Below are 16656 nucleotides of genomic sequence, written 5' to 3' on the forward strand. Positions count from 1 at the left end.
GATCTTCAGAAAATTCTGACCTGAAACTGCTGATTAACTGTTGCTTTCCATATGACACCCTCTATATGTAATATATTAATGCAGCTGATACCTGGGTGATACAGCTGTCGTAACACATATTTTCCAGGAGAAGAATGCAGAAGTCTGGAAGTATATTGTGCCTTAATTACCCCAGTGTCAAACCTGGATAACTCCACATTAATGGTGTTCCATTAGCATTAGAAGGTTAGCTAATGTGGAAGAGGACGATCAGGACATCTATTTAGAGAACAGCAGTCATTCATAAATTCTGGAACGTCATGTGAACTGGAACACTGACACTCTGACTAAGCAAAAACATAAAAATAAACTGAGATGCAGCATTTTCTTGGAGTGAAAGAGTAGATCGCTACATAACCATATTATCATAATTATTTTACATATATATATGTATATATATATGTGTATATATATGTAATTTATATATTACTATAGTCACTATGGGTACAGCCAAATCTTCATGATAAAACTGTAAGTCCCTGAGTAAGAGCTGGAAATGTGAGCATTTGAATGTGCAGCCAGCTGCACGTGTGGAGATCATGGATGCCTTGAATTAAGTTTTGACTTCTAAGTGAAAAACCAGCATGGATTGCCTATCAAAGAACATGAAACAACGGGAAATAAAATTAAAAGCAGTTTAGTTTCCTAAGTTTAATGTTAATATTAAGGCAAAGTGGAATAGTCTTACATATAAAGAATTATTTCCAGGACTACATAACTAAGAAAGTGGAAATATGGTTAAACAGCTCTAGTGGAGAGCAGGCTCTGCAAGCACTGCTGTCATTTTCATTTTCTAGCAATGATGGAAACCCAAAATTTTTCTCTAAAGTTGGTATGGAGTACCTAAGGACCTTGTATGCTATGAGTTATAGTGCATGATGGAGAAGAGACAAAAACCTAAACCAAAAGGGTTGGGTTTTGAGCCTTATGACTTCACTCTGGAATTCTTGGGTAGGCATTTTTTTCATTTGTTTGACTTTATTTTAGGGATTGCAAACAAATAGCACTATCATAGGTACTTAGAATATGATAAACACCTTATATATGAGGAACAAATTGTAAGACAGAAGTGTGGTATACTAATATTCATTTATTCTTTATATATTTTATATATTTTATATTCTGTATATTCATTATACACTTTCTAGATGTGCCTCTGAGGAAACAGAATTTTTGATTGCTAATATATTTAGCTAAAGGTCTTTAAGAAATAATCCTAATAATCCCATAAAAAGAAAATCAGGAGAATGGGAAGGATGCAAGGCTCACCTAGAGAACTTAACTGAAAAAGGAAAAAAATGTATAAAATATCCTGTGATAGGATAAAAATGTCTGTATTTTAAACCCTTATTGTTTAGCATGTATGTACAGCATTCTAGAAAGTTGTTACTTTCTTACATTCTGCTTATTTTCATTCTGAAAGAGAATATATTTTCCTGTGTTATATAAGCTTTGCCTCGTATAGAGCTCTGAAATGACGTCTCCACTACCTCACCCCACTGATGACTTTACTTTAAAGATGTCTTTTACCTATGGACGATTATTCTAAGGAGATGTTTATGCTAATATAGTGTTTAAAAGAGGTACTACCCCGACCCTTAAAAACAAAGACCCTTAAAAAAACAAGGAGGTTTTTTTCAGGTGGATTGTTCAGCTAAGTCAGCATGTTTCTGAAACTGAAAGAAAAAGCCCTCCAGGGCTGAATACCATTTCTTGTAGTCCAAAAGAAGGCTTGGCACTCAGCTCCGGCATCTCCTCATGGCAGCACAGCCCGCCTACGCCCGCAGTGAAATGAACTGCTTTAAAAGAGTGGCCTTCGTCACTCCGCAGGCACAAAGATAAAGGCAGCAGCTTATGTAACTCTCTTTTAGAGAAACCTGATCCTTGAGCTCACCCCTTTCGTTTTGGGACTTCGCGCTTTGTTTGGGATCCAATTCAGCCGTAACCATCCCCTCTGAGCTCCTGCATCCTGCATCCGCTGTCTCGCACGCCTGCTGTGCTGCAGGTATGTGTAGGTTTGGTGGTTTTCTGGGTTTTTTAAACTCACGGCTTTTTCCCCCGAGAAATGTAGAACAAGTGCTTGCGAGGTATGACTCAGCATGTTTGGGAGACTTTCATTTTATTTGCAGGCAGAGTGGGAGCTCATGTAAATGCAATTGGGGATTATTTTCTTACCTTTTTTTTTTTTTTCCTTTTTGAGATGATGGTTCAGAAACCTTTTATTTTCTCTCCAGAGGTGGGGAAGACCTCTGAGGAGGAAGACTCAGGGGAGTGTGTTAAAAGTGATGGTGCCACGCAGCAATATCTTTATATTTTTCTGGCTGTAGATTCAAGTACCTGAAAATCAGTTATTGTTAGCTCTTCCAGTGAATTCTCAAGTGCTTGCAGGTGGAAATGTTGGTACACCAAGGCTGTGGGTTTGCAGATCCTGTCGAAAGAATAGCTCTGATGAATGTAAGAGAAGGGGAATTAATTCTTAAGTGATGTTTCCATAGCATCTTAGAAGTGGAAAAAGATGCTGTTTGTATGTTCTGCAAGAGATGCAGAAACACTGAAGTGTCTGACCTATGCTACAAAACTTGCAAGTCCACATGGCTTACAAACCATACCAGCCAAGTCCACATGGCTTACAAACCATACCAGCCAATGCTATTCCTCACAGTCTTGTTCCTGGAGCTCTTTTCCTCAGTGAATATATCTATATCTTTAAATATTTCATGTTTTATGTGTTGCTTTACATTTTATCAGATAATGTGAAATGTTTGCAATTAAAGCCTTTAAGGACATACTGGTAAGGGCATGGCATTTGTGTTTCTGGAGTTCTGAAATATCTGTTGCTTTAATATTCAGTTCCTGGTTTTATTATATTTTCTGACTTAGTCGAATCAAAAGGAAATAGTTTTTGAATGAAGTACTAGTTATCAACTCTTTCCTACTGTATATTTGCACTATATTTTGCCTTGCATGGTCCTTTATTAATTATTTCTTTTCTGGTACACTTATTTTAAATTCCAAGTCCTATATGTGAGACCACAAGATGTAGGGAAAAAAGGACATCCATGAGTGGGTGTGGCTTATTTAAAAAAGAAAAGTAGAGGATTAGTATAGATGTGTGCCCAGAGATAATACAGCTTTCAAATACAACACTCCTTGTCTTGAATTTATCTGTGAAAATGAAATCTCCTGGTATCTGCAATCTAGCCCTGGTAATATTTCTTGGGATATTCTGAATTTTAAAATTTTCAAATCCAGAACGTCTTGGTCCTTTGAAATTTGTGCAATTTTTCTGGCTGTAAGGTTGTTTGTTGGTTTCCTAAAGCTGTCTCTTAAGTGCCACAGCTACTTAAGTCCTATTTGTCCAGAGAATGTTCAGTATTCTCCTTTTTCTTATTTCTCTCTCTGAGTGTATTCAACATAGTCAAGTTTGAATATCCTTGTTTCTGTACTAGCAAAGTTTCTATGGTAGTACACATGATATGTCAGTAGAGAGCTTAGGTAAAGCTTTATCTAAATTCTTTCCACATTCTTGAATCATTTGTAGATGCCCTGTGAATATTCAGAGGAGTTATTCAGGTCAATTCACTCAGTGGGTTAACCCAAGGTTTATGGCAGAAAATCATTAACTTGGCTCCAAGGAGCTACATACTGGTTGGTACTTTTTGACCTTTGTGAATTACTTGTTTATTTTCACTTAAGCAATAATATTGAAAAAAATTAACTGTACTCTACTGTTACCTTCTTGATAAAAGATTTGGATCAACTTTTAGATTTTGTTTTTTTATGTTCAGTTTTCTTTTTTCCTATCTTGAAGTTTTAATGCATTCTTTATTTAATGCATTTTTACTCTTATACATTTAATGCATATTTATTTTATTCTCTGGCTTTTGCTGGTATATTTTTCTTGGCACCTTTCTTAAGTATCCTTCTTCAAAAGTCTGCAACATCTGAGGCTAAAGCTGTTTAGAAAAAAGGATTTATTGACACTGAAAAAGTCAGTTATGTAATATTTTAAGGCCCTGGATGAAAATATGATGTTTAATCTATGTGTAATTATATCTTCCTACACAGTAGCTGTTGGCTTTTTTTCTTTCAAAATGCTAAGTCTTGTATTAAGCCTTTCCTGTCTACTGAAGAAGGCTATGCATTCCTGACAGGAAATACACATGATGAAGAGTGGAAGGACTGGCTTCATCGCTATGTAAATAATTTGTGATGGTTGCCTTGCTGCTTGCTCATAACTTTATTTTTATTGTACTACTTACTGTAGGCCATGGAAGTCCTAGCATGCACCAGGTCCCTGCTGAAGAGTTCATAACATAAGTAACTCTAACAAGAGTCTTATTTATAAAAAACAACCCAATGGGCTTATTGACTAATGCTTCATTTTAGATCAAACACTAATGAGCATGTTCACCCTATTACTGCAATGATTAAAAGTTCAACAGTCTGTGATCCTGCTGTCTTCTGAAATTTTTCGGTATGGCAAGCTTTGGTATTCACTAGTGAATATTTTTTGTTCTTTAGTATCACACATGGCCAATGAGTCGAGGCCCTGCCCCTGTGATATCGGAGACAGGTTTGACTATGGAGGCCGTGGGCAGGAGGTGCAAGTTGAGCACATCAAGGCTTATGTTTGCAAACCATCTGCCAGCACTGACAAAGCCGTGATTGTGATTCACGACATCTTTGGATGGCAGCTCCCAAACACCAGATACATAGCTGATATGCTAACAGCTAATGGATACATGTAAGAAATACTACTGTTTTCAAAGTGTCTTTTTAATAAGAACGTTTGTTGAACCAACTATATCCTTTTTTCATATAAACCATATAAACATAAATAATGCCACAGTCTTTCTTTACCCCTTTCTCCAAAGAGTTTCCTGTTAAAACAATGAAAAGAGTCTAAAATAGTTGAGTAGTCTTACTATAACAAGTTAATAGGTAAGCACAGATAGGAGAAACAGAAAATTTTCTTATTCTGCATCTATCATCCTCTGTGAGCCTGAAGCAGCCTGCTTCCTCCCTCCCACTGTGCAACTTGGCTGTTATGGTAAAAATGCTAAAGAAGCTGAAGATATTTTTATGAAGGGAAAGTGTAGCTTGTGCCAAATAGAGAAACAAATTCTAAAATATATGAAAAACATATTAAGTATCCTCTTTCCTGTATTACTGGGTTAGCATTCCTTCTAGCCTAAATGTACATATAGTGTAAACTGTAGTTTGTTTTGTTTGGTTTTGGGTTTTGGGTTTCTTTTTTATGTTTGGTGGGAAACCACCAAGGTTTTTCAGTTACACTTAACTATTTATCAAATTAATTAATGAATTTTAACGGCAAAATGTAACTGGAAATTATCCTAAGTCTTCATATTAGATGTATACAATTATTGAGGGTTGCTGGTATAATGCTTTGATGTAGGTTAAGTACTACGTATTCAGCGAAATTAATTTGTTGTGTTGTACACATGGTCTTCCCCTTAATCCTTTCCCAGTATTATATCATGAGCATAAAATATTTTCACTTTTCTTGCAGAGCCATCTGCCCAGATTGTTTTGTGGGACAAGAAGCTTGGAAACCTTCTAATGACTGGGCAACTTTTGAGGACTGGGCGAAAACACGAGATGCCGGCAAAATAGACAAGTACAACTCTTGTTCCTTGTCCAGTGAGGGGACATCCTCTTTTCATTAGAACGTTTGCCTCAGGAAAAATGTAACATTAGATCCTAAATTATTAGAGGGTCAAATATAGCTGGATGTCCACAAATAGAAATTTCATGCAGCTTTTGGGACAAGCCCATGGTTATGTGAGTGGTGCTTTATGGATAAAAGTAGATGATTGAACAAGAATTAAAGTGCCCACTGTTTACCTGTGCAGAGAGTAGAAGTGAAATGGACAACTCAAAAGAAGAGAACCAGCAAAGGCTGTAAAATACAGCTCTCTCTGTCACTTCAGTTTGATTCAGTTCCCTCAGGGAGGCACAACTTCCATGGATTTTAGATAGAGTGCAAATGCAGTCAGCAAACACTATGTAGCTAGGGAACATTTCTTCTGCTCTCCATCAGCTCACAGCTAGTCCAAAGCATGGGGCTTTCCCACTCTGCTGTATTTTCCCCATTTTTATCTGACACACAGCTTGATTGCATAAAGTTACTGCTGATTTAGAAAAACCAATTTTAAATTTGCTTGCAAAATTTTATGCAATATCTGTCTTCCTCATGAGAGATAATTTACCTGTATGCCACATTTGTGATAACAGAATGCTCTTGATTGGCTGTGTGTCTCAAACTTTTATTTGTGTTAACCTATTTGACAACTACTGCTATTTGTGAAATTAATTGGGGTGCTGTTCATAAAATCACCTCATGTCCGAGTAACAGTGATCTAGGAAGACTGATTTTCTCCTTTGTCTACTCCACTGGAACTTCTCTTGTATTTTAGAAATGAATTATAGTAAAGCAGTGTTGTGGGTTGACCCCAGCCAGCAGCCAAGCACCTGTACCATCAATCCCTTACTTCCCCAAGAGGAACAGGGGAGAGAATAAGAGAAACAAAGTAAGAACACTCATGGGTTGAGATAAAAACAATTTGATAAGTAAGGGAAAGAGAAAAACCAGGTGTGATGCAAAGACAGTCACTCCATCCCAGAAGCAGACTGATGCTGAGCCAGTCTCTGAGCAGCAGCCACCATGGAGGGCAGGGGAGCAAGGCTAGAGCCTTAATTCACTGTCATTTGCATGTCTCAGAGAAATCGATGTCGTCCTCAAGTATCTAAGGGAACAATGTGGTGCAAAGAAGATCGGTGTCATTGGGTTTTGCTGGGGTGGAGCAGCAGTGCAACATCTGATGCTGAAAAATCCTCATTTAAAGACTGGAGTGTCCCTCTATGGTAAGCCTGAAGTTCCTACTGCGTTCTGAGCAGAATACCAGTGCAGGAATTCTGTAGGGCTGTTACTCTAACAAAATTCAGTGTGACATCTAGTGGAAGAAGGTGATTTTACTCCAAATAATCTATAAGTGATTTGATTTTGCACACTCACATTTTTACACTTAAGTGTAGCTAGCAAGATCTATGTATTTAAAAGAGTGGAATGACCAGAATCACATCTGTGATCATGGTGTATGAGGGACACCACATGCCATGGCCTCACTGTGGCTGAGGTTCCTCTTGGCTGGTGATGACAAAAGGGCTTCTGGGCACATTTTTACATCCTTTAGGCAGTGATCCCTCATTACTAATAGGAATCATTTTTAACTCTCTGTTTTAACCCTTTCACTTTCACACTTTAGTACTCAATGCATTTATGCTACCTTTGATATATTTCTTATAAAACTCTGCACTTCCACATAACCCAGACCAACTTATATTAATTAGAGGTGAAAACAAATTGAAGGTATTTTTCCAGAAAGATTATTGGTCCTGTTTTGTTGCACTGTTATGCTGATCAGGTGAGTCAATTCTTCAATGTTACTTGCTAATTTTTTAACTTTTCTGTTATAATTATCTCAGGAATGAAAAGAGTAGCCAGGGTGGCAGCTGGTTAGTTTTACTGTAACTTTAATTAAAATGTATTTTAATAGTCAAAAGGCAAATTTGTTATGAACTCATATCGATATAAATATATGTACACTGAAATCCTAACCATGTATGTGGAATGATGAATATTCAATTATCTTAAAAATGGCCTCCCCAAACTGAGGTGAGCAGTCCCATAGTGTCCATCTTTCACAGAACCCTGTCTCTGACAGTGGTCAGAAGCATTTGCTCAAAGAAAACCACAAAAATGGGGCAAGTGTAACAATTCTTTCCTGATTTTTTCACACAGAATTGGTCTTTTCATCTTTAATGACATCATGAATTTTCCACAACAAAAAGGACTTTTAAGCAAAGTGTATTTAATTCCATTACAAACTGATCAGCTCTAACTGATGAAAATGTCTTGTAGTTTCACTGTATAGATTTTGTAGTGTTTTAGCTACTTTTGGTAGCATAACTCATTGTATATATGTTTTCTTCTTCCTTAGGAGTGATCAGGCGTTTTGAGGACAGATACAGTTTGTTGCATCCTACCTTCTTCATTTTCGGTGAGAAGGATGACATCATCCCATTGGAGCAGGTGAGTTTCACATCTCAGATATTTGTCTTGTTAATGCTTTCCACACTTGCTTTGTAATTTGGTTTTTAATGAGGACAAAGTAGAAAACTAATTTGCACTTTTCTTTCTCTTTCACTATCCCTTACAGTACTTCTACACAAATTTATGTTGTTTATCCCCAAATCAAAAAGTTTTACCGTGACACTAAAAATATTTTCTGTTCCTGTTTGAAAATAGGGATGATTGTCATCAGCTCCTAGGAAAAGAGCAAGAATGCAAAGAAAGGCTTCTGACAAGTTTAAGATAGGAGACCTTTATCTTTAGTGATACTGATGGTCCATAAAATCAGCAGAAAGTCACCACCTGTACCAATGAAATCACTAGTTGCAGGAGAATTTAAAAAAACCCATGGCTACCCTTTTCCTTTTTCCCCATGTCCTGCAGAGATTCTCCTTTCTGTTACTCTGCCAACAGCCTTTCTCTGGAGCTTGAGTGGGGAATGACTGGAGAAAGATGATTATCTGCCAAGGGGATCAAAGAGAAACACATTTTTACTGAGTGGTGTTGGCTTTAATTTTCCTGCCAAAAATGCCAGTTGCTTTGAACTTCTGATTTTATCTGTGCCCCTCCTCCCTCAACTTCAAATTAATTCAAACCCTTCCCTTGTTTTTTTCCTGTGAGCTCTATCAGCAGTAACTCATACAGTGTTCACTACATGTGAACCTTCTCATGATACTGAGTAGTAGGTGTTTTTAACTTTATTATTATTATAGTAATCCAAATAATTTTTCTTACATTTTATACAGTCACATGCTGGTATTTTACTGGCAAAAAAAAAAAAACCCTAGTTAAATAAAGCAAGGGTAGTAACAGAAATGCATTTAGGTATAAAATTAGGAGCAGAGAAAACAGTGGCAAGGATGAATTATGTCTGTCTTTTCTAAAAGTATAAACCAGGACAAGTTGAGGACTGCAAATATAGAATGTGTTAACTTTGTACTCAGTCAACATAGAATATTCTGTGTTACAGGTCACCTTGCTGGAGCAGAAGCTTAAACAAAACTGTAAAGTTGATTATGAAGTTAAAATTTACCCTGGACAGACACATGGGTTTGTGCATCGCAAAAGAGAAGATATCAATCCTCAAGATAAACCTTATATTGAGGAAGGAAGAAAGGATATGATCAACTGGCTGAATAAATATCTTTAGGTTAGATTAATGTCAATAAACAATATCAATTGCAGGAAATCAGAAAATAATACAGACTATATTGCTTAAAATGTTTTTACAACCCTAATAATATTTTGTAAAACTCTTCTGCAATAACACTACTTATTTGCACTTATCTTCTAAGTATAGGCTTAGAAATGGCTTTTCAAATGCTAAAAGCTATAAATGTAAAGAGGATTTTTAAAATTGAGCTTGTGTATCTTAAAATTATTAGAATTTCATGTAGCATATTTTCTGGCATATGAATTTTTTTTTTTATATCAATGTCACCTTGATTAAAAAACATTGAAACTCTGCCCACACTTGAGAAATTCTCTTCTTGAAACTCTGTTTAGAGTTGTTTATCTGTGAGATTTTCAGCTCCGAGATTTTCAGCTTTTAGGTAAATATAATTCTGGGTTGGAAGGCTGGGACATTTTCTTGGAAATAGAATATCCTATTCAGAATTAATGAAAAGAGAGCTAGAAAAAGGAAGGAGAAGGACAATAGAAAGAAATATATGTAAACTGAAGGGGAGCTGCAAAAAGTTGGGAGCCACAGCTGAAGAGACTAGAGAAAATCACATAATTTCATTATCATCTTGATATAAATCCTTTAATCTCTCATGGTTGCAGGCAGTTGTCCTACCTTCTGAACCTCATTCAGAGTGGAATCTAAACCAACATGGATGACAGTGTTACCTCCACAAACCCTTCCTGTATCACCAAGTTTCTCTCTGCTGTGATTTAATTGGGTATTATTTTTGGTAAGGCACAGCCCTTCCCCATCCCTGGTAACTAGAGGAACATTGCTGTGTTTCAGTTCCTTTGGACACTCCCAGTGTAATTCCCAGTAACCAAGTATTGAGGTCTTGCCTGTACCTGTGATGCTGAGGGAATAGATGTGGCTAAAATATTGTACTGAACATTGCCCATTTTCCCCTCAGTGAAATCTCCTATCTTTCAAAAAAATTACATGCAGACCTCAGAGGCAAAAGAGGCAAAATCTTTCCCTGCTCCTTGGTTCATGCCCTTGGTCGGCAATCATTGCTGTTCCCTGGTTGGCACACTGCACATTGTGTTTCCATCCTTTTGCTGAATGATTTCAGGAGAGATGAGCATTCAGTTTTCAGTGGGTCCAGCCAGTGCAGGGAAAGCCTCTCCAGGTCTACAGGGCACTGCTGCCAAGAGTCATGCTGGAAGAAACAGTTTCCCAAGCATTGGAGGTGGTAAGTTCCATGATATCCTCCCTGATTCTGCCCTTGTGCTTGAGCTGCGCAGATTCCCAGTGACTCATGTACAGAAGGAAGGCCCAGACAGTGACTTCCATGCTTATTCCTGCCATGGTTCAATACTCAGCATGTAGAGGAGAAACAGTTTCCCATGAGAGAACTGCAGACACCTCCGTGCGCTGTCGCAGGTACATTGGATGTGTGTGCCTGCCCAGCTCTAGGGATTGGGAACACAAAAATGCACAAACCTTCCTGGAAGGAAGTAATGCAGGTTTTTGGTTCAGATAACCTGTAAAGTGTAAATTCAATTCCCAGCTCTGGATTCATGCCCAGTTTATCAGGGTTGCTATGAGAACAGAGAGAGGTAACAAAATTGAACTCTCTACAGCTATTGTCTCCCATGGATTTTAAATAAAAGAGTCTTGGTTTCTCTGAAGGTGATATCTTGGTTGGCAAACCTGTCCAGCTTGTTTTTTTATGTGAATGAACAGATGTCTTAGGGAATAGGGCAAAGAGTTGCCAAATTTTCTGTGAGACAGGGAAAGATTGTGAAACTGAGGAGTATTTTGCCAAAATTCATTTTCCTTGGAGAATTCAGAGTCACTTGCTGTAGGACAGGTTGCATTTGATTATCTATTTGTTTTTATAGGGAAAAAAAATAAATTGGGTGCATTAGAAAAGGTCACTGCCAGCAGGTCAAGGGAGGTCATCCTGCTGCTCTACTCAGTTCTGGTGAGGCCACATCTGGAGTGTTGTGTCCAGTTTCGGGCTCCTCAGTACAGGAGAGATGGGGAGCTCCTGGAGCAGGTCCCAGGGGAGGGCAATAAAGATGCTGAGGAGCATCTCTCCTACAAGGGAAGGCTGAGGCAGCTGGGCCTGTTCAGCCTTGAGAAGAGACAACTGAGAGGGGATCTCATCAATGTCTGTCAGTATCTGAAGGGAGAGTGTCTAGAGGACAGAGCCAGGCTCTTCTTGGTGGTGCCAAGCAGCAGGACCAGAGGCAACAGGCAGAAACAGTTGCACAAGAAGCTCCACCTGCATATGAGGAAGAACTCCGCTGTGTAGGTGATTAAACACTGGGACAGATTGCCCAGAGAAGTTGTGGAGTCTCCATCACAGGAGGTGTTCCAGGACTGTCTGGATGCAATCCTATGCAATGAGCTCTAGGATAACTCTGCTTGAGGAAGGAGGTTGCACCAGATGACCCACTGTGGTCTCTTCCAACCTTACCAGTAATTTTCTGATTCTGTGAAATACAATATCTAAAATGAAAAACTCAGAAAACTCAAATCACTGGAACAATCATTTTGGTAGCATCTCTTATATTTAATCAGTTTAATATCACACTGACTTAACTCCTACTCCTTAATTTGCTTACCTTTTTTTACATGCTGAATGGGAGCTCTTTTATGAGTTTCAGTTTAATCTTTATGGCAACAATTTTTAATCCACAATATGTGTCTTTAGCTGTGCTCCTTTTTCTGCATTGCCCTCTGTCAAGTTCACATTTATTGCTGGGGTTTTTTTTTACTGTGGTGTCTAAACCAAATAGTCACTCTTTGAGCTTGTTAATTTTTCTCAGCTCCTTTGACTCCTAAACTCCAAACAGGAATGGGCTTTCAGCATACAGGCTATAGACAGCAAGGACATAGAAAAGCACCCCGCCACCTCCCCTGCTCCCCACAGTGCATGCACACACAGCAGTGCCAATATTCCCATAAAATAATGTGCATTCAGTCAGTATAAAATCATGCCTCCTATCTTCTGGCCTGCAGGCAGGAGGGCATCTTTATGGTACATTATAAGAGACAGTGCACTTGCTTTAAAAATGTGTCCCTCTGCACAGCACCAGCTGCACTAGAGTGGGGAGCAGTTCTCCTTCCTCAGCTGCAACCTCTGACCCCGAGGAACTCTGCTGCTAGGTCTTGAAGGGGCTTTTTTGTCTGACTTTTTTCTTCAGAGCGGGCCCTAGGGAAGGAGCTGAATGATTGCTGTGCTGGATTAGTGAGGCTTCAGGGCTAGAAGCCTGACCAGGAGTTGAACTTGATGGAATTTGGGGAATTGATGGAAGATGTCATAGAGATGATTACACAAATAGATTCAAGTCCAGCTCATCTGAATGCCTTGCTGTAACTCATTTTGGCCACATTCACAGGCATGCTAAGTTTGCTATTTCAGACTGTAGTTGCCTACATAGCTTGTGATCAAGCTGGACTCCATACCTTTAACTAATGACATTTAAATTTGTTTCACCACAGACCAGAAGTCGTAGCTTAAGCTCTAGAAAGGTGCACTGAGGACACTATTTTTCAGGTAGGTTGTTTTGTCACAGGCACATAAAACAATCTAGTTCCATTTTATTTTAGATATGAAAAAATAAAGGTAGACCCACTGAGAGCACTTTAGTCAGAGCTCCCATGGGAAGAGCAATGGGAATTTAGTCTCCACCTCCTCTTTATACCTTCAGAAGCCTCCAGCACATTTTACTTATTTTCTGGTTTCTCATATCTGGCACTGAAGTTTATCAAAGCCCAGTGAATAACAGAATGCTGAATTTCAGAAAGTGAGGAGTGGAATGGGCTAATAAAGCTCCAAAACAAAGTTCCTCTTTCACACCAGCAGTGGACCAGATGGTGACACCTGTGGCAATACATTTCCTTTCCTTCCCATCCTGCCACTGCTTTATTAGGAGCTGCTGAGGAAATTTTGCATCTGGGCTGGCAGTTTGCCTGGAACTCCAGCAAAGCTATGATAATGTAATTTGTTAGGGGGATTGCAAGTTACTCCAACTGCACTAATAACCTGTTCCTCGTTTTACTTCCAGGTGTTGAGCTTACAGATTGTTGAAGTTTGTTTAAAGTTCTTTCTTTTTTCTCCCAGAATCCTTAGAAAATCAAGAAAGTTGCTAAGATACTTTAGATGGGTGGCTAACCCCAAGTAAAACCCTTTGTCCTTCAGTAAAGACAAAACATTATTTCTTCCTCTGACTCCTCTGAGAAAAAAGTAAAAGGTAATTTTTAAGCAGGGGTGTTTGCAAGAAGAAAGAGATGGAGGGAAAAGGGATACCCTGCATGTTGTTGTATTCATTTGCAAAAACTGTAGTTTTTGCATTTGTAGCATCTGTGTTGTTGCTTTGGAGAGCAATGAGCTGTGAAAGCTCTCCCTGTCAGTAGGACAGCAGGTAGCAGCTCAGGGTAGCTAGCAGTGCAAGGTAAGTTGATCCCATTGGATGGTTTCAATAGAATGAGAGCTGGTTATTGTCTCCCCATTCCCCTGCTTTCCTCACCCAGCTGGTTTAGCTCCAACTTCACTCAGAATTTTTCTTCCTGAGACACAGAGATACCTTGGATGGAAATTAAAGGGACAGGCTCACTCACATCTGTTATCCACTACAGATGAAATCAACTTCTGGCTCCACAGAGCAAGATAAAGTAGAGCTGGCCTCCTGTTCAGGGGAGTTCTGATGTGTACAGTTTGTATATCCCACCTGTATTTTCAGACGTGATAACCAGAAGAATGTTCTCCCTTTATAGTGGAGTATAACAAATAGTGTAAGAAAAATTAAATTAATACAATTATGGAGACTTCTTTGCTAATATAACTGTGAAATCACATAATTAAAATCCCTCTAAGGCAGAAAAATGGGAGTAACAATGTCCTGCAGCAACATTATTTGTTGCTGTTCCTTTCCAGCCCACACTTTGCTACGTAGCACCAAGGCAGAGGGTAGCACTGTTGTGCTTGACCATGTCAAGGCTGTTGCAAGCAACCATGAACTTGTTTAGCTCCAAGCCCTTGCTGGGATAAAGCTGCATAGCCTTGTCAAATGGGTGATTTGCTTAAATAATATTTGCAAAATACTGCTGAGGCCCAGACCTAATTGTCTGTGTGCATAACATCTCACTCTTGCATATCTGTCACTTTTTGCAGATTAAATATCTGTGAGCAGCTACTTGTGGCAAGTGACTCCATGCAGAGCAACAGAGAACACAGACCAGGAAGAGATGGCACAGTTTTAGGATCTTTCCAGTAGGCCTGGGAAGAAGGAAGCAGGAGTCTGATAAAGCTGTAACAGAGAAAGAGTGAAGAGCTACCTGGTGGGATGAAAAGGGAGCACAAAGTTGGCTGTGAAAGGGAAAAGCGTGGGAGGTGGGCACTGAAGAGAGCAGACAGTGGTGTTGGTTGATGAAAATTAGAGTTGTGGGAAAGGCAGAGCATTGAAGAACTTCAGAGAGAAGCAAAAGTGACACTGAACAAGAGGAAAGGAGACCTGTGACTGACCCTTGGAGATCCCTTTCACAAGCCCATGTTCATCCTACCTGTGCCAGTTTTCTTAGGAATCTGTTAAATAAGTCCAATCTCTCTGTGATGACAGCCAGCTGAAAAATCAAATAGGTGAATGAAAGGTGGTATAGAAAAGAAAATAGAAAAGTAAAAGAGAGAGGTAAGGCAGATGTGGGGTGTTCAGGTGGGGAGCAACACTGGCAGTGATGGTGTTTCCTGAATGTTATCCCACGCATCTGCTCCACTTTCCTTACTTAATGAGCCAGGAATCAGCCCTGAGCCAGGAATCAGACTGAACACTAGATAATGTTAGCAGAGGTGCCTCGTTTGGAGAGGAGCAAAAATTCAGCAGTATTAGGTGGAGGCATAGTCTCTCAGTGGAGAGAGATAAAGGGAGATCTGCTTCGAAGGAGAGGCAGTAAGGCAGCTCTGGAGAGGCAAGGCAGGGGACATTTCTATTGCTGGGTGCCCTAGAGATTTGAGGAGATAAACACTTCTTGCTGTCACTAAGCCTTTCTCCATCACACTGCGAAAAATGGCACTGTAGAAGACAGGTGGCCTTGTGTTGCTTCATGGCCGTTGCTGGGTGATTTGTAGATCGTATGCCAAAGTTCAAAGTTAGATTCCCAGGAATTGCTCAACCCAAGATAATGCCAGGAAGTAGTCAGCAAAATTGGTGAGATGATGGAAATTATTCCTCATTAAGACAAAAGCTTCTTGGGAAAAATTGCCCCCTGGGATTTTTCTCACCCACCCGTCCCTTGCTGAGCTGTAGCTTCATTGGCTCTCCAAATGTACTTTTTCTGCTAGGCTTGTGCCAAGTGATACAAGCGAAGGGGACTGAAGAGAAACATGTCAGGATGTTTCAGTAGAAAGTCAAGGAAAGCACTTCAAAGCAAGAGATAAATCAGGAATGCATAGAGTGGAAAAATTAATTATTTCTTTTCCCCATGTAAATTGGGGAGTGATGAGTCTGAAGGCAGGAGAAGAGCTGGAAGAGAAAGGAAAAGAAAGACGTCTGTACTGGTTTATGGTATACCAGTAAGAGGGAGGTGGGGAGGGCTTAGCAGATCCCTGCAGGCTGATGGGGTGGAGAGGGTACCATTCCAAGCCTTATTGCTTTCCAGCTGGCTCAGATTGATGGTGTTTGCTATTCCCATGATATCTCTGATAGCATCTGTCTGATGTACTAATGACAAGATGCTTCATTCACCACTCAAAAAAGGGATTAGGGCTTAAATAGCCATTCCAGCTTGTCACTCACCAAGGAATTAAAATCTTCTTTGAATGTGGAATTTACTGACCCCGTGGGAGGGCCTAAGACTATGGAAATGATGCTTTAAACATGAGATCACTGAAATAAAATAACGCATTAACTGAAGAGTGTTCATCTTTCCAAGCTGTAGCAGAGAGCCACTGGACAACGTTACACAGACACCACTCTCATTGTCCAGCCAGATCATCACAAATACCCCAGACATTTCCTCCTCTGAAGAAATAACAGAGTATAGAGCAGGAACCCCAAAGTTTTGAGGAATTTACTTGGCTGTAATGGAAGAGGTTTTGTTTTGTGTCTTTCCTAGTAGAGAAAATTATCTACTTAATGTCCTGGTTTGTCACTGACAGCTGGCCATGGTCGCAAATCTGAGTCAGGGGCTGTGCAGAAAATCACATTGAATTTCATCTGAGCAGAAGACTGATGCTGATAGGGATGCCCCAAATGAACTTATATAGATGTGCCCACTACAGGAAGATCAGCTTCCTGTAGTGCAGGTCTGTGATCTCTTTTAGCTCAGC

General features: G+C 39.5%; 1 protein-coding gene across 2 annotated transcripts; it reads left to right on the forward strand.

The window, feature by feature from the left end:
* The first annotated feature begins 1762 nt into the window (after positions 1-1762).
* LOC146441669 (carboxymethylenebutenolidase homolog) lies at positions 1763-9658 on the forward strand. 2 transcript variants are annotated; one of them, XM_085052153.1, is made up of 7 exons: positions 1763-2044; positions 4194-4237; positions 4564-4786; positions 5573-5680; positions 6785-6927; positions 8064-8155; positions 9165-9658. In XM_085052153.1, exons 3-7 carry the CDS (start codon positions 4572-4574, stop codon positions 9342-9344), a joined length of 738 nt encoding a protein of 245 aa, XP_084908279.1. In that variant the 5' UTR covers positions 1763-2044; positions 4194-4237; positions 4564-4571; the 3' UTR covers positions 9345-9658. The 2 variants fall into 2 exon arrangements, with proteins under 2 accessions (XP_084908279.1, XP_084908278.1); XM_085052152.1 differs by lacking the exon at positions 4194-4237 and having other exon boundaries at positions 1764-2044.
* The last annotated feature ends 6998 nt before the right edge of the window (positions 9659-16656 follow it).

Source organism: Lichenostomus cassidix, chromosome 2 (assembly GCF_008360975.1).
Source record: "Lichenostomus cassidix isolate B80296 chromosome 2, HeHo_3.0, whole genome shotgun sequence".
Classification (NCBI taxonomy): domain Eukaryota; kingdom Metazoa; phylum Chordata; class Aves; order Passeriformes; family Meliphagidae; genus Lichenostomus; species Lichenostomus cassidix.